General features: G+C 45.1%; 1 protein-coding gene across 1 annotated transcript in view; it reads right to left on the bottom strand.

Annotated features, from left to right (window-relative positions):
- The window catches only part of LOC107120714, a gene marked incomplete at its 3' end in the record, with an annotated part of 125568 nt that overhangs the window by 55740 nt on the left and 45184 nt on the right, over window positions 1-24644 (bottom strand). Inside the window, exon 7 of the mRNA XM_015423483.1 lies at window positions 16436-16541. Coding sequence (XP_015278969.1) covers window positions 16436-16541 — 106 coding nt within the window. The remainder of the gene's footprint in view (window positions 1-16435; window positions 16542-24644) is intronic.

The raw sequence follows: 24644 nt of genomic DNA, 5'->3' as shown, positions 1-24644 counted from the left end.
TGAGCCAGACCTGTGGACCATCAACGTCAGCACTCTCTGCCCAGACTGGCAGTTGCTCTCCATCATCTCAGGCTGAGGTCTTTCACATCACCTGCTACCAGCTCCTTTTTAGAAAGATGCAGGGGATTGAAACTTGGGATCTTCTGCAAACAAAGTAAAGCAGAGCCACAGCCCCTCCCCACTCCATGCTGAAGACATTTACATCACAAATTGGCCATTAGAAGCACACACGTATTTACAGTTCTCGGCATGTCTTCCACAAGGCCTCCCTGAACACTCAGCTCGCGACCTAATATGCAGCACATGCCCTGGCTGAGTTAATTCCATTGCGAACAACGATGGCTGCAAACTTCCTAATATTCAGCCGTGCAAAGAAAGCGTTTTCTCCACAGCTTCTACTCTGGGGAGTAATTTACAGCCAAACTGTCACTGAGCATATCCATCTGCTTGGGAGTCAGATATATTAGGAAACAAACTTCCGGGAGTGCGGGGAAGAGCACGGCCCTTGGATGGTTTCCACTATTGTCAGCTCCCGAACATTCTCATCTTCACACTTTCACTTTTTGCAGCATTTGAGGGAATGGGAGGTTATTGTGTAAAGTCTTTTCCAAGGAGCTGACTTTGCCTCCTTACCTGCCTTGGTGGCCGCTAGACACAGAATGCCCAAGTTCAGCCCATTGTTGGCCCAGACTTTTTGCATCTCAGTGTTCTAATCATTCTCACTTTTTTTTTTGAATCACGATACATTTCCCCTTTCCCTTCTCATGAGCAACGGCTCGCTGATTGTGACTTTTGTTGTGCAGACAGTAATCAAGAAGAAAAAGACAGGCTGCTGCCACACACGCTAAGTAATCCACTTTCAATCCACTTTCAGTGCACTTTCAAAGTGGAGTTTTACTGTGTGAACTGGCAAAATCCACTTTGAAAGTGCACTGAAAGTGGATTGAAAGTGGATTACTTAGCGTGTGTGGCAGCAGCCACAGATTTCCTCCACAAAGTTTCTGAAGGCGAACAATGGCTTCTGGAGGTGGGAACCCAGCCCTGTTGCCCGAAATTTCTTCGTGAGGGAGGCCAATAGGGGGTACAGCGGCCAATTTAATTAATGGAGCTAATTTAATTAACAGATTTTATTCCATTACCGGGGCTAATATAACTGCTGGAAGTTATAGTCGCTCTAGCCCAGCCCTTGCTTGCTCCCGCACCTGTCATCTTCCCCTCCGCCGGCCCCGGGTTCAAGTCCCGCAGACATCCTGGCCTTGGGAAGCTGCTGGGGCAGAAAGTGGACAGCCAAAGTGGACTGTTTCCATGCCAACAGCCATTGGGGGGGGGGGGGCTCTGCCTGCAGGAAAAGCCCCTTGTGAAGAAGGGGAAGGGTGCCGTGGCCTCGCCTGCCTCATCCAGTGACAGAAAGGGCCGGGGGCAGTGGGGCAGCCTGCCCTGGGGTAAAAGGAGAGAGGCCGGCCCTGTCCCGGGTGCTGTGGCGGCGGCCGTGAGTCACCAGCCTCCCCCCAAACCCAGTCGCTGGCCTCCCCCCCTTATGGCACTCTTTAGCTATGGCAGCAAACAATGTTTTGATCACTGTTCAACCTTTTCAGAGACTGGAGACCCACATTTAATCAGGACCTACATAGAAATGTGAAGGCCCAGAAAAAAAACGGAAAAATTCGAAAAAAAACCATTTTTTCCCCTGAAGCCTTGTTTTTGTCCGAAAAATTGGAAAAATTGAAAAAAGAAAAGAAAAGAAAAAAAACGATTATGGAACGTTTTATTTTAACATGATGAATAAAATATTTTAAGACAAGGTGTTCAAATATTTTCCAAATCATTTCTAAAATATATATATATATGGTATCAGATTGATCTAATTTCTGTGCACTGAGGACAAGCAAGTCCTAGGTTACAAACTGAACTCTCCAATGCAAGAACAAGATGCATTTCTTCCTTTAGGAGGTGCGATTGTCAGAAGAAAATAAAAAAGTTTCAGTTTTGTTTTTGCATGTGGGTGGGTATTCTGTTTGTAATAATTGTTTGGATACACTATATTTTTAATATGCTAGTTGTGATAATTTCATGCCAAGTAAAAATGTCCATAGTCATATTTTATGTTCCTAAAGTAACAGAATGACTTTCAATCTAGAAAAGACAAAAGAAATGCTAATGTAGCATTTTTTTCAATTTTTCTGAAAATTTCCGTTTTTCCCCGAAAAAAAACGGGAAAAAATGGGGTTTTTTTCAAGCTTCAAAATTTCCGGAAATTTTACATCTCTAGACCTACAACATAAAACACCTTTCGTTTTTCATTGGGTGTGTCTTTCTCCATCCCCTTCTGCTTTTTCTGCACTCCCTCTTCCATTCTCTCCTTCATTCTTTTTTGAATAAAACAAAATCGTAATGGTGCTACGGATACAACCTAGTTCTGGCTTCTGACAAATGAGCAGAAGATCAAGATCTTGGATGAAGAATGATTCAGGTGGGGTAGCCATGCTGGCCTGAAGCTGAAGAACTAAGTCTGAGTACAGTCAGGCACCTTTAAGACCAACATAGTCCCCCCCCCCCCGAGGTCTAAGCTTTTGTGAGCATCGTGCCTGCACATGGAAGCTCAGACCCAGGATAAAAACTTGTTGGTCTTAACGGTGCCACTGGACTCAAAACTCTGTTTTGGATGAAGAAGAAACTTTTTAAATACACCACTAGGGGGCAAGAGACCTGCATTGAGTCTCTGCTTCTGGTATGAGGATTTTGTACACAAGGAGAACGTTTCCATGACCTTAATCTCGGGAGCAGGAACAAATCCTAGCAGGACCACCAAGTCAAACTCACTGTTCTACATCAGAGTCACTCAATTTGATCACTGTTATTGTATAATTGGTCTAAGCAGCACAGGGCAAGCACAACTCTGCGATAGATTTGGGACAAAGTACACAACGAAGGCTATACTGCTACAGGGCTCTTTTCCTGTTGCCAGAGTATGTGATCTGTTATCAATCTATACAGGGGTCATTTCGTAGAAAAAGAGCTGCAGGAGCTCATTAGCACACGTTATGCTAATGAGCTACTATATTAGCATATGCCACGCCCCCTGACATCACCGGAAGTAATGTCAGAAGGGGAAGCAAAAAGGGGGGAGGCATCTTCAAAAGCCTCCTCTTCCCTTCCCCAGCTGGCCTGTGGGGGGCGGGGAGTGAAGAGAGAAGGGGTTTAAAGTTTAAACCCCTTCTCAGTAGAGTTGGGCCACAGAAGGAGGAAAGAGGGAAGGAAAGAAAGAGAGTAGAGAAGGAAGGAAGGAAGGAAGGAAAGAGGGAAAGAAAGACAAGGAAAGAAGGAAGAAAAGAAGGAAGGATAGAGGGGATATAAAGACAGAGAAGGAAAGAGGGAAAGGAGGGAAAGGGCAGAGAGGGAGGGAGGGAGGGTGGGAGAGCCATCAAGCCCCTGCCACCCCCACCCCCGTGGATCCCTTACTTACCCCTTCTGCAGAGGTCCAGGAAAGCCGGCGGCGGGGTTCTCCAGACCTCTCCCGTGCGGCAGCGCTTCTGCGCGGGCCCAGGGAAGCTAGCGGTGGGCCTCTTCAGGCCTCCCCCAGGCCAAAGTGCTTTGGGGCGGGGAGCTGGGGACGGGGCTTGCCGCCACCACCATTTGCGGCCACTCCTGAGCTGCCAGAGCGGTGCTCCGGCGTGCTCCAGCCTCAAACGACCCCTGGATCTATATCATGAAGACATATCAGGACCTTACCCTGGATCCCTGATCAGCAACACTGTTCCCTGCGTGTCCATTCTGAAAAGGAGGGTTGGGTTTTTTTTCTTTTTCTTTCAGGGTTATCCTAAAGAGTCACATGTTGAAAGCAACTACTTGTGATTCTTGCCTCTGACCTGGCATGTACAGGTGGAACTACTATTTCTCAGGGGGCCAGATTTGACTCTGGGGCTCCAGATGTTGGGAGGAAAGCTATGGCAAACCTAGACAGCAGAGTAAAAAGTAGAGACATCACCCTGCCAACAAAAGTCTGCATGGACAAAGCGATGGTATTCCCAGTGGTAATGTATGACTGTGAGAGTTGGACCATAAGGAAGGCCGAGCGCCAAAGAATAGATGCTTTTGAATTATGGTGCTGGAGAAGACTCTTGAGAGTCCCTTGGACTGCAAGGAGATCAAATCAGTCAATCCTAAAAGAAATCAACCCTGATTGTTCCCTGGAAGGCCAGATCCTGAAGCTGAAATACTCTGGCCACCCAATGAGAAGGGAGCACTCACTGGAGAAGACCCTGATGCTGGGAAAGATTGAAGGTAACAAAAGAAAGGGATGGCAAAGGCTGAGATCGATGGACGGATGGTTGAATTCAGTATAAGGCTACTTCATGCAGCTGGGGACCAACCAGCCTTATTTGACCTTCTTCATTCATAAGAGAGCCGATGGTGCCCTAAACCTCGACTCTGTCCTGTTCAGTCCCATTCCACCCCACCCCACCACTGCTAGTTGGAACAAACGTGTGCCTTTCCTTCTCCATAAGAAATCTAGGCCCTTGAAAGACGTTTTGAACCCACATCCGGGTTTTCATCCTTCACAATACATGTGAAACAAATCCGCATGGTTGAATTTGGGTTTGGGGCATTAAACATTAATATCTTACATAACCACTGATCTTAGATTTGCCTCATTCTTCTATCAGGTTTCTACAAGCAACATTCCCTTTATTGGGAATGAGGTTTAGCAATTATATACTTCCAAAATCACAGAATACACAGAATTTATTTACACACATGTTGCACTGTCAACTGTTGGACTGTCAACTGTTGGCTTTGATATCAAGCAACAAAGCACCCAGAAGATCCAGAATACCTTTTAAAAAGCACAAGGGAAATGCTAATCCGGACAATGCAGTTTTATGCTCCCTAAGAATGGAATCCCCCCCCCCCCCGGTCTATTTCCTCATTTTTTTCACAGGGTCTGCATAGGCCCAAGTCTCACATTTCATGGGAATTGCACCAGCAGAAAATTACAGACAAAGATTCGTTTTCATGCAGACAGGAGGGCAATCTGAAACTTCTTGTGCCTGTCAGATTCCAAAACAAGGGAAACCCGTAATTTCATGGTGTTGTTATTCCTCAGTCTTATGGAGAAGTCTGAGAACTGAAGAGGAGCAGACATAACTTGAAAGGAAGGGAATGGCATTTTTCATATCCTGCCGATGGACAGAGGGGAGCTCTGTTTATTTGTAGCTTTGTAAATTATGTGGAGGTTTAAACTTATGAACTCCGCAGTGGTCTGAAGGCCAATTCCCATGTCAGGACATAAAGAATTTATACACACCCATTACAGATTAGTGGACTACGCCTGCAAATAGGCGTAAACTGGTATTGGCCTTGCCAGTAACAGGTAAAAGGCAGAATTACGTTATATCTCAAGTGTTCTGTCCAACTGCTGCAATGAGAAATTTTCTGGACATATCCCTATGCACAAGGTTTCATGGGTGAGGGAGAGAATGACAAAGACGATCAGGGGCCTGGAGACCAAGAAGACCTAGGAGGAAAGGCTGATGAGGGACTCCTTGGGTGGATTGGTTGCAGGGTGGTGGGGGGAGGGGGGTTGCGGGGGGGGGGGGGGACACACAATTGCTTTCTTGAAATATCTGAAGGGCTGTGCCTTAGAGGAGGGCAGGGAGCTGTTCCTATTGGCATTAGAGGATAGGAGGACTCAGAAGAATGGGTTTAAATTAAGGGCGGGAAGGGCTGCACATTAGGAAAAACGTTTTTACAGTCAGAGTTGTGCAACAGTGGAATCAGCTTCCTTGGGAGGTGGTGAGCTCCTCCTCACTGGCAGTCTTCAAGTAGCGGCTGGACAAACACTTGTCAGGCTGGCCCTGCATTGAACAGGGGATTGGAGTAGACGGACTATATGGCGCCTTCCAACTCTAGGATTACGTAGAACATTCAAGGAGGGAAATGCATTTAACTGCTTTTTATTTGCACCTTTCTTTTCCTCCTAATTTTATTCAGATTTTAAGGAAAAGGCAGCACTAAGGGTATAAAACCTTTTTTGTTCCTGCTTTTGCATTCATTTTCATTTCAAAAGTTTTGTTTTCTCTGCGTTGCACCGTTCAGTCCAGTTAACTACATGTGCTTTCATTCCCGACTGGCATGCAGTGGCAATTTCCACCGATCACACTGAGTGAGCAGGGCTGGGCCTGGGCAGGAGAGAGAACATGAGCTGCAGTGCCGCCTTCTGGCCACTGCAGTGGGGGAAGGTCAAGAGCAATGGATTATAGACTCAAAACTATCGCAGCTTCCTTTTGTGCCAAGTGGGGGTCCATAGATCAAAAGCTGTGGGGCAGAGTGGACTCACTTCAGTCCTGAGTGATGCATCGTTTATTTTCTAGGATCCCAGTACTCTGGTTGGTAGAAAGTGGAGTCGAGTCACAGATGACTTACAACAACCCCAGAAGGGTCTCAAGGCAAGAGACGAGCAGAGGTGGCTTTGCCATGGCCTGCTTCTGTGTCATGGCCCTGGACTTCTTCCTTGGTGGTCTCCCATCCAAGTACAGGCCAGGGCCAACCCTGCTTAGCTCCTGAGTTCTGACGAGACTGGGTTGGCCTGGGCCGTCCAGGTCAGGGCACCTGTATTCTACCACCGTGCATATGGTTTTGAAGCAAGATTAATTATGCCTTAATAGTCAAGAGATCTTAAAGATCTTGCTTCAGAACACAGGAGCAGCCTTACAGAATCAGACTAACATCGGCTTTTGTTCAATCCTAGCAACCAGTAGCGGCCAGCTAATGGCCCCTCGTCCACTTTCCTCTGCTTTCCATAAGCAAACATTTCCCGTTCTGATTGACAGAAACCGAACTGCGCTTTCAGTGGGTTCTTTAAGACAAATGCTATAATCACTTCCCATTCTTCATTCCCATACGCTTCTTTGTCTTTTGGTCTCTTCTGACAAAACTGAAGGGCCTTGTCAGAAGTCCCACACAACCCGGAGACGAACATAAACCAGATGGCATTCTACTGAACATCCCTGGCCTTGAGTCCCTTCAGGAATCTGATTTCCCAGAATGTACAAGTACAAGCATTTGTTCTAAAACGGGTACCCAGGTGACATCACAGGCATTCTGTTTTATAAATAGCCGTAACAGCCAGTGGTTTGAGGGCAGAATTTCTATGTAAACTCAGTGGCTGTTCTTGAGTCTCTCTGCAGACACACAGATGGTAGAAGAAACACATCCAGTTCTGCTGATGCTTTTTAGAAGTCAAGGATATTTTATAAGCAAGGAAGTGCTACATTCAACGCCCCTTAAGAAATCGATTTCTCAAAGCTAACGAGGGCTACAACTGGGCACGAGGCAGCCACCAGGCAGTTTGTGGACACGCTCCTCAGAGTCGGTCTCAAAGAAAACACTGGCAGCAAGGGAGGGCAGCAGTTCAAAGGTGCCACCTATAGCCCCACGAAATGGGCCTCAGGGAGCTTCCTGAATTGTGCCCCCCCCACTTCAAAATGAGTCTTTCAACCCCCCATCAACAGCAGGAGTCCCCGATGTGGTACCCCTGGGCAGTGTTTCCTCTAAGCTGAGTTAGCATGAACTAGCTCACAGTTTTTTAGCCTCTGGCTCACACATTTTTGTCTTCGCTCAGGAAGGATGGCTCCAGAGCAAACTGATTTATGCAGTAGCCAAATCGCTCGCTCACAACTTTAATGCCAGGAGCTCACAAAGTAGAATTTTTGCCCACAAGACTCCACAGCTTAAAGGGAGCATTGCTCCTGGGCACCATGGCGCTCATTGACACCTTTCCTGGTGCCCACCAAGCAGAATTTTTAGACAGTGGGTGGGGCCAGGTGGGGCTTTTGCCCAGCAAGTTGCGAGTGAGCGATTTGTCTGCTGCATAAATTAGTTTGCTCTGGAGCCCTCCTTCCTGAGAAAAGAAAGAGAAAAGAAACGTGTGAGCCGGAGGCTAAAAACCTGTGAGCTAGCTCACACTAAGGAACACTGGACATGATGTCATTATACAATGTAGAAAATGTTACAGATCTCTCTTTTATGTTGTCACCCCCCACACACACACACTCAAAGCTATTAAAAGTGAGTGGGGACGAACACTGCCCACGTTCCAAGCAAAAGCCACAGAGAGAAGGGGGGGGGAGAGCTAACAATCACTCTGTCCATCTCCTTCTCTCCCAGGTTGCTCCCTACAAACCCCCAGGGACCCATCCCCTCCCCCCAGCCCACTGCCTGGGGGCTCTCATGCGAGGTTTCTGAAAAGGAGCAGGCTCCAGATTCCTTTTCTGATAATACTGATATTTATTTATTTACTTCATTTGTACCTCACCTTTCTCCGGAATGGGGACTCAAGGCAGTGTACATCATTCTCCTTTCCTCCATTTTATCCTCACAACTACCACCACCACCCTGTGAGGGAGGGTAGGCTGAGAGTGTGTGACTGGACCAAGTTCACCCAGTGAACTTCCGCGGCACAAGTGGAGATTTGAACCTGGGTCTGAGAGGTGATTCCCTCAAGGACATCCCCTCCCACGTCCCTAAGCTTTCTTGTGATGCTGGAAGGCATCCCTGTTGTTGAGAAACCCGTTCCCCTCCCAGCAGTTTTTTCAGGAATCCTGTATCTCTGGTGGGGAGCAGGAACTTCCTACCAGTTGCCACCTGATCAGCCCAACCTGTTTCCAGCAACAAAACAGGGCCCAGTTTGGTGGGTGGGGCTGGCCCCAATGGGTAGCCCATCCTGTAAACTTGGCATTAAAGTAAACTCCTCTCTTTGGCTCCCAACCAAGCTGTATTATTGTCTAAGATTTCTTCATCAATTCCCTTTAAAAAATCCCATGGCCATGTTTTCTCCTGCGTATGGTTAGTAATGCAAAATCATGCTTAAAAATACCCTGCAACGCCCTTCTTAAAGATCTAAGAAAGCGTCAACGGCTGTCTGAGTCTTCTGTAGTGTAACATTTCCACACAGAACATGTCCTTGGTTTATCCGTGTTTTATGTCAAAGCAGACTTATCTCCTTTTCTTTTTGCTAATTAAAGAAAATGAATTGTAATCTCTTTGTCACCAGCTAGTTCTGCCTTGAAACATAAGAGTTTGTATCAGAAGCTTCAAGCAAAACAAGATAAAAGTTCCACGGAGCAACAAACAGGATGCCCCCAGATTGAGGCCAAAATGCACGTGTACGGTGGTAGGATGGGAGAGGAGTCACTTCAGACTCTGGGAGAGGAGTCACATGCTTAATGCTCCTCCTATGGAAAAGACTAGCTGCATTTTTAAAAAAAAATCAGCACATCAGACAGAGGTTCTAACCCAGTCTTTTGCATGCTGTGCTAGATTTCCACTTATTGGGCACTATTAATGCTAGAAGACTAAAATCCCCACCCACCCCCAGTACAGTCGATTCTGCTCCCCCCCCCCCATCACTCAATTGTGGTGCATGGTAGATCAGGCCAAAGCCATTTGAGTTCCCCCATCAGAGCAAAAGCAGAAAACGGAAGATGTGGCAACATTAAAATTGTTAGAATACACCAGATCTGCTGTGTGCACGAAGCAAGAAGGACAAGAAGAATGTCCCTACAGGGGGCATCGGAGAGGTTAAGCAGCCAGCATAATCAGACTAAGGACTTCCAGGTTTTTGCAAATGGCTGACTGGATGCTTCCTGCTCCAACTGAGCGCTCCCCCTTCTGTACCTTCTTCAGCACTTAGATTACAGTTAAGGTTTTTTTTTTGTTCTTCTTTAATAAACCTACTTATTTTTCTTTAAACAGCTGATGTTCCACTTCCTTGCATATTTAAACTCCGCCAACAAAAATGAGGACTGGCATGTCAATCATTTTAATGACTGAATATTTTTTTTGGCCCCCCGAAGGGGATTTTTTAATTACATTTTTCTAAAGACTACGAATCTACAACAAAAATAGGGAAAGGGAACTACAATTATGGATAAAGAAAAGAATACCCACTACTATCTAAAATCCCAAGAGAGGAGATCCTCAAAATCGCTTAATTACAAAGTCAGTTCTAAACTCGCTAACAATTTTTTGAACTTCGTCAGGTCCGCTAATACCACTTTTAACTCTTAAATTAACTGTTAAAAAGAAAACCCCCAAAGCATCTCGTTACTATCAACCCTTTTCAAAGACACAATACAGAGTCCTTCATTTCTTCTTATCCTGTCTTCTTCACAGTTTATAAGGACTTTTAGGAGCCGCTGCCCCTTTCTCTGACAGAGAGTCCTCTCCAGAAGACCCCGAGTCCAGCTCGCCACTGGACTTACTGTCCTCTTTATTGCCTTTCTCTTGCTCGCCCATCTGGATTTTCAAAAAGTCCTGTGCTTTGGAAACAGAGTCAATCTTTTCCTTTTTATCTTGAAGTTTGAAGGTTACGCCCTCTGGATACAACCACCGGTAGCTAATTGCGTTTGTTTGAAGAAAAAGGATTAAATCTTTATATTTCCTTCTCCTTTGTCTTATTTCAAATGTGATGTCTTTAAGGATCCTGATGGTGCTGTCCCCAATTTTCAAGGTTGCCCCTGTCGTCGCTCTCAGGACAGTATCCCTCACATGTCTCTTCGAGAATCTCATTACTATTTCCCCAGGGTTAGTCATCTGTTCCAGCAGGGGGCGCAGAGATTCTGCCAACATCTTAGCCGGCTTGGCGGTTTCTTCCGGTCTTAGGCTCTCCCCTTTCGCTTTTAAAAGTTTCTCCTTCTCCATCCTCTTCCCCGCCATCTTTTATTGATAGTTTACTTTTGCCGCAGTTTCTAAAGTCTCTGAATGTGCGCTCAAACGCTTATACACGCCTTGGTAAGTTTTTCTCAACAGATTTCAATGCTTTCACTTCCGCTCCCCCCGTTTTTTTCGCTTAAAAGTTCATGCGCATGGGAGGGACCCCTCCCCCCGCTCGCTTCCCTTCTTGGTCCGTGGGGTGGGGAGCTTTCTTTTTAGATTATCGAAGATGCTTTAATCTGACTCGCATTCATATTGGTCTTCCGACCTCGCTTAGTCTCTGATTCAACCGCATGATCCCCAGCGTCCCGGTCAGCATCACTAGGGCCCATACGGACACTCGCAGGAGGGACCATTGGGGCAAAGAGGCGCCTCAATTCCCCAGCATCGCGCTGGTGAAGAGGCGACCTCTCGAAAACCCCATGGCTAGAAGCCCTTTGCCGGGCTTCTTGGGGGGCAACGAGCCTGTATACCCCCTCCTTCCCGCTCGTGCGCAGCTCGCATTCCCGGGAGGTCCAGAAGATGGGACTGCTCAGCGTGCCGCCAGCCACCGGAAGTCCAATGACTGAATTTTTGACATGGATGGCATTTGCTTTTTGTTGTTCAGTCGCACAGTCGAGTCCGACTCTTCGCGACCCCATGGACCAGCTCCCGCCAGGCCCTCCTGTCTTCTGCCGTCCTCTGAAGTTGGCTCAATTTCATGTTCGTTGCATCGATGACACTGTCTAACCATCTCATCCTTTGCCGTCCCCGTCTTCTTTGACCTTCAATCTTTCCCAGCATCAGGGTCTTCTCCAGTGAGTGCTCCCTCCCTCTCTCTCTCTCTTTTTTTTATTGGATTTTTATGCTTAATAGACATACACACATATATATAGCATTTCAGACATATTTTTCTCGATACATCACACTGACCAAAGAACAAAGATACATTAAATATACTAAATACTAGACCAGTAGCAGTACATTGTACACCGCTCTGAGACCCATTAGGGGTCATGGGCGGTATATAAATGCAATGTAAAATAAATAAATCCCATATTTATACCCTCTCTACTCTTATCCATATCGCGTATATCAATACATTATAAATTCATCTGCTGATTTTCCTATTATTCACTTGTATTTATTCCTTCTAGTTTACTGAAACGTCCACTCTCATCATATAATTCCTCTGTTTATAATTCCACGGTACCAATATTTATTTGTCCGAGGCAAGTCCTCTAAGAAAGTATCCTATCCACTCATCTCAAGAAGTTCTGCTATTAATACTAGACATCCATGAATTCCTATAGTAACATAGTCATAACCACAGTAACAAAATTCCAACATAATCCTATTTTCTCCCGTCTTTTTAAACAATACACCCATAAATTCATCCCAACCGTACAAACAGTAAACATATAATAAATTATATATTAATATTAACCACATATCAATCATAAACAATAATTTTCCATTCTAAATTACCAAGAAAAACTTACACACCTCCATCCCTCTCTTACCACTGTAAAGATACCAAAACTGGGTCCCTTCACGAAAAATTAAATAACTAAATAAATTATATAAGTATAAACAATTCATTTATTCCCGAGATAGAATTCCTTAAAAAAATTATATAGACATATTTTTCCTCTCTAAATTATCAAAATAAGCTTTCACCCCCATGATTCTCTCCCCTCATACTTCCAACCTTCTTTTACAACCATAATGAAACCAAAACAAAATTTTTTGAATTCCTATAATAATATAATCCTGACCACATAATCCTATTCCCTCACACCTTTTTACCCAATAAAGCCCTAAATTCATCCCTACCATATAGACAATAAATTATATACCGATATTGACAACATATCAATCATAAGCAATAATTTTACACAATCTAAGCACCCCATCATTAATTCCTTCTTTACAACCTCCTTTAAAATTCCAACTCCACTTCCTTATCTCCGATTACTTAACCATTTTCACTTGATCTCCTAGGTTTTTCAACAAAGGTATACAGTTTATGAAAGCTGGAGGGAATAAACAATCTCTTATTTTGCATACACAATCTTCATGATAGTCTAGTTCCTTCTTATTTTGATTTTCCCCGTTTTCTTTCCGATGTCGTCTGTCTTTATATTCCTGCGTAGCCATTTCCAAATATTCTCCTCTGTATTCTCTAGTAATGCATTGATTGTAAGCATTAAGTTTCTTTACTCCTTTCTTAAGTTTTTCCTTTCTGGTCACCTTTCTCTTTCCTTTCCATAATGAGTCTGGCACGGTTATTTTTCCTTTTTTCCGTAATTTAAACTTTCTTTTCTCCTTTGATATGTCCTTATATGTAAGTAACTCCTCCCTTTCTTTCTTTCTTCTTCCTGCACTTCGTCCTGCTCTTGAGTTCCTTGTCCTATTACTTTATTTTCTTTCACCTCAAATACTTCTCTTACAACGTTTCTTATTGCCTTCTCACAAGCCTCTTTAAATGCTAACGTGCCTTTCTCCACCAAATTTTTCTGAAATTGTTCCCAGGAAAATTCGGAAACTATATCCTTTTCCACCTTGACAGTCTCCATTTCACAAACTGTTTCTGCAACACTCCAGAGTCAAATATATTTCTTGAAGGGTAATAAAGCTTTCAGCAAAGGTTGCTTCTTACCCCACTAAGCTCGTCCTTCAGAATTCCCAAACGATTTTTAACGGCCGTTTCTTTAATAGAAGGGAAAATATCCATCAGGGGTATCCTTTCAGCTCCAAATAATCATTGCAATGTGATGTACCACGAAAAAGAAGAAAAAACAAACCTTTAGAAACAAGCCGGGTGGCAGCGTCTTTTCAGAGCACGGCAGCCATGTTCTTTACCGTTTCTCGCTCCCACTTCAGGGCGCTTCTGGTCACCCCCCCCGCCTTGCCAAATTACGGGGGGGCAGCAAAAAGCCCCTTGCACCTACACTCTCTACAAGAGCGTTGGTCGAGCTCCCCCATCGCTGGGGGGCTCGGAAAAGAGCGAAAAAGGCTCGGGCGGCTCGGAGCTCAAGCCCGAGCTCCCGCCCGTCGTCGCACCATACCGGAAGTTCTCCAGTGAGTGCTCCCTTCTCATTTGGTGGCCAAAGTATTTGAGCTTCAGTTTCATTATCTGGCCTTCCAGGGAACAGTCAGGGTTGATTTCTTTTAGGATTGACTGATTTGATCTTCTTGCAGTCCAAGGGACTCTCAAGAGTCTTCTCCAGCACCATAGTTCAAAAGAATCTATTCTTCAGTGCTTGGCCTTCCTTATAGTCCAACTCTCGCAGCCATACATGACTACTGGGAATACCGTTGCTTTGACCATGCGGACTTTTATTGGCAGGGTGATGTCTCTACTTTTTATCATGCTGTTGAGGTTCGCCATCGCTTTCCTCCCAAGGAGCAGGCGTCTTTTAATTTCATGGCTGCAGTCACAGTCTGCGGTGATCTGGGATCCCAGGAATGTCAAGTCTGTCACTACTTCCACGACTTCCCCTTCAATTTGCCAAGGAGTGATGGGGCTGGCTGCCATGATCTTAGTGTTTTTGATGTTGAGCTTCAAGCCCACTTTTGCGCTCTCCTCTTTTACCCTGAGCAAGAGGCTCTTAAGGTCCTCTTCACTTTCTGCCATTAGAGTGGTATCGTCTGCATATCTGAGGTTGTTGATCTTTTCCCCAGCAATCTTAATTCCCGCTTGTGATTCATCCAGGCCAGCATTTCGCATGATGTACTCTGCATATATATTAAATAAGCAAGGTGACAATATACATCCTTGTCGTACTCCTTTTCCTATGCTGAACCAATCAGTTGTTCCATATCCAGTTCTAACTGTCGCTTCTTAGCCCTTATACAGGTTTCTCAAGAGGCATGTGAGGTGGTCTGGTACTCCCATCTCTTTAAGGACCTGCCATAGTTTGTTGTGATCCACACAGTCAAAAGCTTTAGCATAGTCAATGATACAGAAGTAGATTTTTTTTCTGGTACTCTCTTTCTTTCTCCATAATCCAGTGAATGTTGGCAATTTGATCTCTAGTTCCTCTACCTCTTCGAAACCCAGCTTGTTCTCTGACCATGTACTGTTGAAGCCTAGCTTGTAGGATCTTGAGCATGACTTTGCTAATTCCACATAAATCTTTTTTTAAAAAATCAGACACATTCAAAAGGACCTCTGACTTTGATCAGGAGCACCCATATAAAACCAACCCAGTAATGGAAAAATATTGCCTAAATATCGGGGCAGATTAGCTGCAATAACGAAGGAATCAGAGTAATGAAGGAATCAGAGGGGGTGCTCACAGACCCAGCCTCACTGCTTGAAAAGCAGGCTGATGCAGTGGCCAAGAGCAGTTTGTATCAACTGCATGTGGTTGGCCAACATTCTCTTTTCTGATCAGACTCTGTGGATCTGGCCATGCTGCTGTAACCTTGTGGCTGGACTACTGTAAAACACGCTTTGTTGGGCTGCCCAACATGACAACATCCTTTATGAACGTGGAAGAAGTCAAGGCAGGGCCTGGCTCCGACATTCCTGACCACAGAATCTGCCTTGCACTGAATCACCCCACTGGTGGATCAAAGCCAGTCTTGTCTACTCAGACTGGCAGCAGCTCTCCAGGGTCTCAGGCGGAGATCTTCCATATCTCCTGCTGCAAGATGCTTTCATCTGAAGATGCCAGGGACTGAACCTGGGATCTTGTGCATTCCAAGCAGATACTCTGCCAGTGAGCCACAGCCCAGAATCACATAGAGGTTGTTCCAGCAAAGGCTGTGGGAGAACTGAGGCCTTAAAGGCTACTGCAAGGGGGTGGAGACACAGGCCCCTCCCCTCCAAGAGCTGGCTGCCAGAAGGTAAAAGGGCCATGCCTGGTTATGGCCTTGAGCACTACAACATGGCCGAGGTGTTTCAGGATCTAAAGGCAGGGCTGTTTCCCATGGTCAGCAAGCTGGCTCAGACACCAAGGGCTCCTCCTGCACATGAGAGGGGGCTTCTGGAGGGGTCCCGACTGTTGGAGTGAGTGACTCAGCATGCCTGGACACGGGGGGGGGGGCGCTATGTCACTCTGAGGGTTCTCTCCTTGAATGGGAGCTGCCCACTGACCCCTCCCTTCTCTCCTTTTGCCCTCTCTCTCACCATCAGAAACTGAGTAGCATGTTTGCAGCCTGAATAGCTTTGAGATCAGCATCCTACTACTAAATGCATTATAACATTCCTGGTTCTGTGTACAGCACTTTATGAGCATGAAAGTACCACTGTATAGAATGTTTCCCGAGGAAGATCTGTTTTCTGAAATGTTGTTGTTATAAAATTTGGAGACGATGTTGATTTATTCTTATACAAGGGTTTTCGTTATGATTTGATGGGATTTGTTCACTGTTGTTATGCAGTGTTTATTGGCAGCAATATATAGAAAACAACTTTTTGTAAGTCGTGTAGACTACCTTGATTTGTGGGTCAGACTCTCACGACTGTTTTCTCAGTACCTATTTCCTGACTCCAAATAAGGCAGTTCCCAGTGCAGTCCTAAGGATACCTTTCTGGAAGCAAGCCCACTGAATAGACTGGAGTGGGATTCTGAGCAGACCTGCTCAGGATTGCACTTCAGATCTGAAAGGGGCTTTGTGAACCAATGTTCTGCTCAAAAGCAGGACAAAAACACAATCAACAAGTAACCAGGGGGGGGGGGTGTTGCAGAAGGAGGTGTGCTGATGACAGAAACAAATGGAGTTTCGGTACCTCTCAAGATGTAATTCTGGTAGTTCTGGTCCGCCTCTGCTCCCACTTTTATTAGGCATGTCAGGCCCTCGGCCACAACAAATTCATGAACCAAATCTTTGTCATCCTGTCGAGAAAAGAGAGACAGAAAGAAAATTAGATGCTACCATCATGAACTAGACAGAGCCGGTGGTTGTCTGGTATGGACATGGCTGTTGAATTCAGGTATATGTTGTTATCAGAGTCATTTCAGAACTGATGTAAAATCTGAAATAAGTAGTAGAAAAGAGCAAGAGTCCAGTAGCACCTTAAAGACTACCAAAATTTCATAGAATCATAGAATTGGAAGGGGCCCCTGCCCAATGCAGGACCAGCCTAAAGCATCTCTGACAAATATTCATCCAGCCTCTTCTTGAAAGCTGTCAGTGAAGGGGAGCTAACCACCTCTCTAGGCAGCTGATTCCACCTTTGAACCACTCTGACGGTGAAAAATTTCTTCCTAATATCCAGTCGCTACCTTTCTGCATGTAATTTAAACCCGTTGCTTCGGGTCCTATTCTCTGCTGCCAACTGGAACAGCTCCTTGTCCTCCTCCAAATGACCTCTTTTCAAATATTTAAAGAAAGCAATCGTGTCCCCCCTCAATCTCCTCTTCTCCAAACTAAACATTCTCAAGGCCCTTAGCCTTTCCTCGCAGGGCTCAGTCTCCAGACCCCTGATCATCCTCGTCGCTCTCTTCTGCACCCTCTCCATTTTGTCCACATCCGTTTTGAAGTGAGGCCTCCAGAACTGCACACAGGACTCCAGGTGCAGCCTGACAAAGGCAGTACACAGAGGGGCTATGACCTCCTGGGATTTCGATGCTATGGCCCTTTTAATACAACCCAAGACTGAATTTGCCTTTTTTGCCACCGAATCACACTGACTGCTCATATTTAGTTTACAGTCAACCCTTACCCCAAGATCTCTTTTGCATACACTACTCCCCAGAAACGTATCCCCCATCCAGTATTTGTGCTTGACATTTTTGTGACCCAGATGTAGTACTGTGCATTTATCTTTGTTGAATTGCATCCTGTTTGCAACTGCCCACTTCTCCAGAGTATTCAGGTCTTGTTGAATTTTAACTCTATCTTCTTGGGTGTTTGCTACTCCTCCCAATTTGGAATCACCAGCAAATTTAATGAGTAGCCCTTCTACTCCTTCATCCAGATCATTGTATTGAAAAGTACTGGGCCCAAAACCGAGCCCTGCGGTACCCTGCTGGACACCTCCCTCCAATCTGATGAAACGCCATTGACCATCACTCTTTGGGGGAGGTCCTCTAACCAGTCCCCTATCCACTGAACTGTCCTATAGTCCAGTCCACAGTCTTCCAGTTTGCCCATCAGAAGGTCATGAGGAACCTTATCAAAAGCTTCACTGAAATCCAGGTAAATCACATCAACAGAGTTCCCACGATCCAGTAAGCTTGTCAGGGGAGTAAGCTGTGGCAGTAAGGTGTGGCAGGGGAGGAGCTTTCATGAGTCACTTCTCACTTCTTCTAACAAATGCTCATACCCTGCCACGAATTTTTGTTAGTCTTTGAGGTGCTACTGGACTCTTGTTCTTTTCTGCTGCCATAGACAGACTAATACAGCTACCCGTCCTGAAATAACTAAAATTACCTAAATCAGGCATGTCCAACTTCAAACAGGTAGTGATCTATTTTTTCTGGCCAAAAGTGCCGGTGATCTACCACCATGAAAATAAAGTTTCAAATTAGTTTCAAATTAGATTCTAACCCACTAAAGTTGGGTTCCACCGCCACCCCCCCATTTATAATGCACCTTCTGTCATTTACTGGTAAGCAAAATAAGCAAAAACAAAACAGAGAGACAAAGATCCAGAAAGAACTGCGAACATTTTTTACCACCAAACAATCATCAAAAAAACCCCAAACACCTGTCCAGCAAACCAGGATACCAAGTGGGGCTGGTGATCTACCTCTGACCCTTCTGTGATCTACTGATAGATCGCGATCTACCTGTTGGACATACCTGACCTAAATGACCCCTCTCCCTGGTAGACACCTCGAATTACCTCAATGATCCTCCTTCCTAACCAATATTTTAATTGCTGTTTTTCATGGTGTTTTACTCATTTTAACTATGTTTTTAATTGTTTTAATGCTGTGTGTTACAAAATGCATTTTTTTTCTTTGGAGGTTTGAAATGAGCAAAACCTCTACTCTCAGTTTTAAAAGCTCCCCCGCCCCCCAGGCAGAGAACTGGCAAGATGAGAGGAAGTCAGTTCAATGGCTTTCCAGAATTACCTTAGTCCACCTTCATACAAATGCTAACAGGTCTAACTCTAGACAATGGGATGGCCAAGTCCCCCCCCCCCTTCAAAGCAGGGAACAGAAATCTGGAGGCATTAAATACTAGAGAGACTTCAGAAAGGACATTTCTGGAGACGTCAGGAAAAACTTCCTTGACTTGGCCTAACTGGGGTCAGTGGGAGGGAAAAGGGCAATGATAAGAACTCCTTGCAGCAAGGAGGAGGTCTCATTTGTGCTGAGTCCACCAGAGTAGACAGAACTTTGAGGTTTGGAGGAGGCAGTCATTTTAACCATATGCTGTCCTGGAGAACTAGAGGAAGCTTCAAGATAATGGCAACTCCATAGAGATCTGTAACTTCCTGTGCTTTAGGAGCCTGGCCTCTATTTTAACATCTGATAGGGCATGTATAGAGACAGAGACAAAGTATTTGCATTTTACCTATTTCTTTTTAATCCCTTGCTCAATCCAGTGCTGTGCTAAAAGTCTGCTTGTGAACATTTTCTTTTAAATAAAAAAAATCAACAAATACTTTATAATTTTAGGTGCTGGTAGTGGTTCTCTGTACCACACAGATCTCCACCATCTTGGACACACTATTTTAAAAGTTCCAGAGGGAAGGCAGTTACTTGGCAAGTGGCTATTCCTTGAAGGACACACCAAGCAGTAAACTGTCCCTGTGCTGGGCAGTGGGACACACCGAGGCAAGGCCTGAGAACTTGGAAGGGAATCCTGACCCTCCCAGTGGGCAATTCCTACAAAGGTAAGGTGGTAGCAGTGAGCTACCCAAGAGAGAAAGAAAAGCATCTCCAGGGTTTGAGAAAACTTTGGAGGGCAGGGCAGAATAGGGCCTGCAGGCCGGAGCAGGCCCAGTCCACCACAGTGTTTGATTTTAATGTGTGTTTTACTTTAATGGTTTTCAAATGTGATTCTGTCATGTACATTTTATATTGTTAGCAGCCTTGGTGGCCCTTGTGAGGGCAGAAAGGCGGAATACAAATTCTGTAAACAGATAAACCGAGGCATGGCGGATGGGCAGCGTGGAGGATGTGATTTGCGCCAAATGGCCATGGCAAGCTCAAAGTCTCTAGACCCTAGCATGCCCCGGACACATCCTGTGATGTGTGTGTGATGGAGATTCCAGGAACTCTAAAAGTATCTGCAAAGCTGTAGCATAGCCACCTCCCTTTATTTACACCAACACAGAAGGAAGGGTCTCTAGAACGCACTGTGATGTGGGGACAGCTGTAGGGACAGTCGTGTCCCTACTGGAGAGGACACAAAAAGGTTCTGTGGCACCACCAGACTAAGGACATCATCATGCTCCACCATCCTTAAGATTTCCATGTTCTACAATAATAACGGTGTGCCCTCATCGAAACCGACTCACGGCAACCCCAGGGCTGCGTGGTTTCCAAGGCAATGGATGAGCAGAGGTGGTCCGCAATTGTCTTTCTCTGTATGGCAAGCCCAGTCTTCCTTGCCGCTAGCCCATCCATGTATTAGTCCTGGCTGTGCCCACCACAGTGTGTCAAAAGCGCCCATGGGCATATAAAGGTTGGGGGCCCCTTGCCCACCAAGCTCCAGGTGAGCAGCAAGGCCTGCAAACTGCCTTCCTTATACTCGGGCTGTCTGAGTGTGGATTTGTGCTCAGACTGGAACTTGCCTGGCGCACCCCTGTGTTCTGGCGACACACAGTAATAATACAATACAATATACATTTTTGAATTGGTACAAATTTAATGACAAAAGATGTACAACCCTGCTGAGTTAAAAACACGGCATGTCAAAAGACAACTTTTTAACCAGGGTGCTTTTAACAGCATGGAATAAGCAATCGGATATGAAACTTTACAAATCTTTAAGCTATATATTTTTCCTATTAAAGGAGGGGGATGTGGGAAGGATATAGAAAAGGGGAACTTAAAACACAGTCATGTCACAGACATAAATCTGTACTTTGTGCATTAGATATTTTTATCATGTATTTATAATGTGGTGGGGCTGACAGAGGGCCCAACCATCTGGATTGTGCAGAGGGAGATGAAAGGCATCCAAGCCCATTTCTCTTACATTAAAAGGAGAGTGTTTACATCTTTCTGAAGGAGGGTAATCTTTTCAGGCCCCATTAACTCGCTGATTTGCCAAGGCGGGTGACCTCAAATGCAAAAGGCTATTCTTGCAGCAGTGAACAGTTCCTGCTTTCCAGATTCTTTTCTCCCCCCCCCCCCCAAGACATTTGGACAACAGAGTTGAGCAACACTGTGTGTGCAGCACATGCCTGGTAACTCCAGAGAAGAGGGAGAGAAGGAAGCTGTCCTTGGGCAGAAAACTGGGGCTGTCCAGTAATACCCAGAAGATTAATGGCTCGCCTCCTCCGTCAGCAGCTGTTAAGGCAGAAAGGAGAAAAGCAGCCGAACACAGAAAACTCCAGAAGTTTCGTTCTCAGCTCTTCAGAGGTCAAGGGTGAGCAGGGACAAGTGAGCAGCCACTGAAGAACCTTAGGCAGGGAAGCTCCTGCAGAGTGGAGGGCAGGATCTGGAGAGGGCAGGATCTGGAGAGGAGAGGGGCCTCGGCAGGTATAGGGCCACAGAGTCCACCCTCTGAAGCGGCCGTTTTCTCCAAGGGAATGGATCTCTGTCTCCTGGAGATCAGTTTTAATTCTGGGAGATCTCCAGGCCCCACCTGGGGGTTGGCGACCCTATATTAACCAAGAAAAGCGAATGATGGGAATTTTGGATGGGGTTCGGGAAGTGTGTGTATTTTTAAATATATGCACCAAAAAACGGGGAAGCATAACCAATATTTATTTATTTATACACATCTGCAGCTGTCTTACCAGGAATTCACAGAATCAACGAAATCTCATTCATTCTGAATGAATAATTATTCAAATAAATGTATGAAAGACACTATCTGATTTTTAATGTGGTACCACATTTATACCTTGAAGTGCTGTCTACTTCAAACTATTAGAGATTGCAATGACTAGTCAAAATACCATCGAAACATCATACAAATAAAATATCAAAAGCCACACTTTACTTATATAATAAGTGGAAGACTCTTTGCTTCTTCTCCTGTTAAGTGAACGTGAGAAAAAAATTATTACCTAGCCTCAATTAAAAATGGGTACGGTCACTGTGATCTGGACACACTGGTTTCCAGGGGCCAAATTGAGGGTTGCCAACTCCAAGTTGGGAAATCCTCGGAGGTTCGGGGGTGGAGTGTTGGATATTGTAACTCTGCATACCAGAGAATCTGGGAGGGAAAGGGTTAAGAGCAATGCTCCCACTGGGGTACACTTGCCAGTTGGCCCCCGCCCTCTCACGGGTCAGATGCTGAGCCTCCTTGGCTGTTGCTTTTGCCTGCTGTATCCTTTTATAAAGGACATCTCTCTTTTTCTCTCTCTTACCAGGACTTGGAGATGTAACAAGTTAACCTTTTTGCAGCTAATCTGCTCACAATAAATTAAATGTACCAACATGAATATGTCATGTAAGATGTGCTTCTGTTTTTCTAAGTAAAATTTCTTTCTCTTGTTACCGTTAGGTCATCTTTATAATTGGTTTGAACAATATTTTCCCCTTAACTGAGAAACATGAAGAATCAGGACTATTGTGAAAAAGCTTCTGTGCTTCTGTGATTTTTTTTAACATTTAACCCAATACAGAGCCTGGGGAGGGCAGTGTTTGCGGTGGGGAGGGAGCTCGGTGGGGTATAATACTATGGAGCTACGGTGGGGCTATGCGCCCTTTCTTAAAGGCACAGCCCCACAAGAATGTCTCCTGTAAATGCTTTTTTCAATCATTTTAAAACATTTTTTTAAAAAGGTATGTGCTCCTTTAAGCAGAGTAGGGTGTTGTATCTGACTATTCCCATACTGAGCAAGGGGGTTGGAGTAGGTGACCTCTAGGATCCCTTCTAACTCTGTCGAGAGACTGATCTCCTTTAAGAGCGTTTTTCTGCCTCAGCGTTCGCTTTCCTGACTATAAAAGACATCACCCCCACCTGCCGGCTTGTTCTCAGAACTGTTGCTTTGGCTGGCAGAAGTGATTAACTCGCAGCAGTTGAGAACTGTCATCTAAAGTGGTTGACACCTTGTGATTTAGAGATTTATCCTGGTAACAGCTTTCTATTGACTAAATGGCTTTTCTTTCTGCACTGAGAAGTTCAGTCCCACCAGGGGAAAATATATGCAATATTAATTTTCCTATCAATCCTGAACTTCTTTTACGGATTGAAATAATGGAATGGATCATTTATAAGTTAGCACATAGAATTTTATTATTTAATATACTTGTGCAACCTGCTTTTTCCTATGCTACCATAGCAGATTTATATTTAATTTTTCCATTCTGATCCATGGGAAAATAAAAATTCTACGTAGGAAACAAATTTTATAGTAAGCTAAAATAATTATCTGGACAGAAACTCTCTCATAGGGTCACAATCAGTGTTCCCTCTAAGCTGAGTTAGCGTGAGCTAGCTCACAGTTTTTTAGCCTCTGACTCACATATTTTTATCTTAGCTCAGGAAGGATGGATCCAGAGCAAACTAATTTATGCAGTAGCCAAACCACCTGCTCACAACTTTAATGCCAGCAGCTCACAATGTAGAATTTTTGCTCACAGGACTCCATAGCTTAGAGGGAGTACTGGTCACAATAGGTAGAAATGTCACCTTGTTTGGATATTGAGCTAAACTTCCCAACACTGAAAATGCTGAACTCTTTTATAATGTACTAGGAAAAAGGCCCGTTGTGGAAATAAATACAACAATCTCTAGAAAGAGGCTCTGGGTGGGTGCCCCGGCCTTGAACACTCAGTGTCAATTTGCTGTGGCGACCTCAGAAGGGTATAATGACACTGAGTCCACCATTTTCTCCAGAGGAACTGATCTCTGCTACCTAAAGAACAGTTGTAATTTTGAATTATCTCCAGCCCTCACCTGGAGATTGGCAACAATGGTTCCCCAGAAGAGAATGGTTAGTTTGGAGGGTGGAGTCTATGGCTTTGTACCTGTCCGAGGTCCCACGCCTCCTGAAACGTCACCCTCTTCAGGCTCCATCCCTCACATCTCCAGGAATTTCCCACCTGGAGTTGGCAACCCTATCTTCTTACCAGCCAATCATCAACCTACCTTTATTTCCCCCTCACTCTTCAGCTTTCCACCTCCCACACCTCCCTGCAGCCTCTCCCGTGCTCTGAAGCCCTGACTGCTACGTCACATTGGCTGTCATACGGGGGCCACCTCAGCAGCATATAAGGATACAGAGCCCACCATTTTCTCCAGGGGAACTGATCTCTGCCATCTGGAAAGCAGTTGTAATTCTGAGTGATCTCCAGCCCTCACCTGGAGATTGGACACATTTTACCTCAGAACAGCAAACTGTTTAGAATGTTAGACGCAAAAGCCAATCAAGTCGCATATGCAAACGACCTCTGTGTTCCAAGGCAAAGGCCAATAAGGCTGCATATGCAAATAACTTCTGTGTTCTGACTGGCTATGGGGGAGAAGATCAGCAAAATGTTTAGAATGTTGGAGGCAGGACTCAGGCAAAGCAGCCAGTGGATAGGGAGACCCTCTGAATGACAGATCAGAGAGCTGCTAATGAGGCTGCATATGCAAATAACCTCTGTGTTCTGACTGGCTATGGGGGGGGGACAGCAAACTGTTTAGAATGTTGGAGGTGAGACTCAAGCAATGCAGCCAGTGGATAGGGACAGAATGTGATAACGGCTTTTTTGGGCGAGGAGGAAGGGTCAATGGACTCAGACTTTGATTTGATTTACAGAGTGAACTCCAGGATTGCAGAAAAGAAGAATTTACCAAGGGATGTAATTGTACAATTTGTAACAAGGTCAACAACAGAGGAGATTTTTAAGAAGCAATTCACCGTCCCTTTTGAA

This window comes from Gekko japonicus, unplaced genomic scaffold, assembly GCF_001447785.1.
Source record: "Gekko japonicus isolate JY-2015 unplaced genomic scaffold, Gekko_japonicus_V1.1 scaffold2463, whole genome shotgun sequence".
Classification (NCBI taxonomy): Eukaryota; Metazoa; Chordata; class Lepidosauria; order Squamata; family Gekkonidae; genus Gekko; species Gekko japonicus.
The sequence above is the reverse complement of the archived record's forward strand: the minus strand, read 5'-3'. Positions and strand labels throughout refer to the sequence as shown.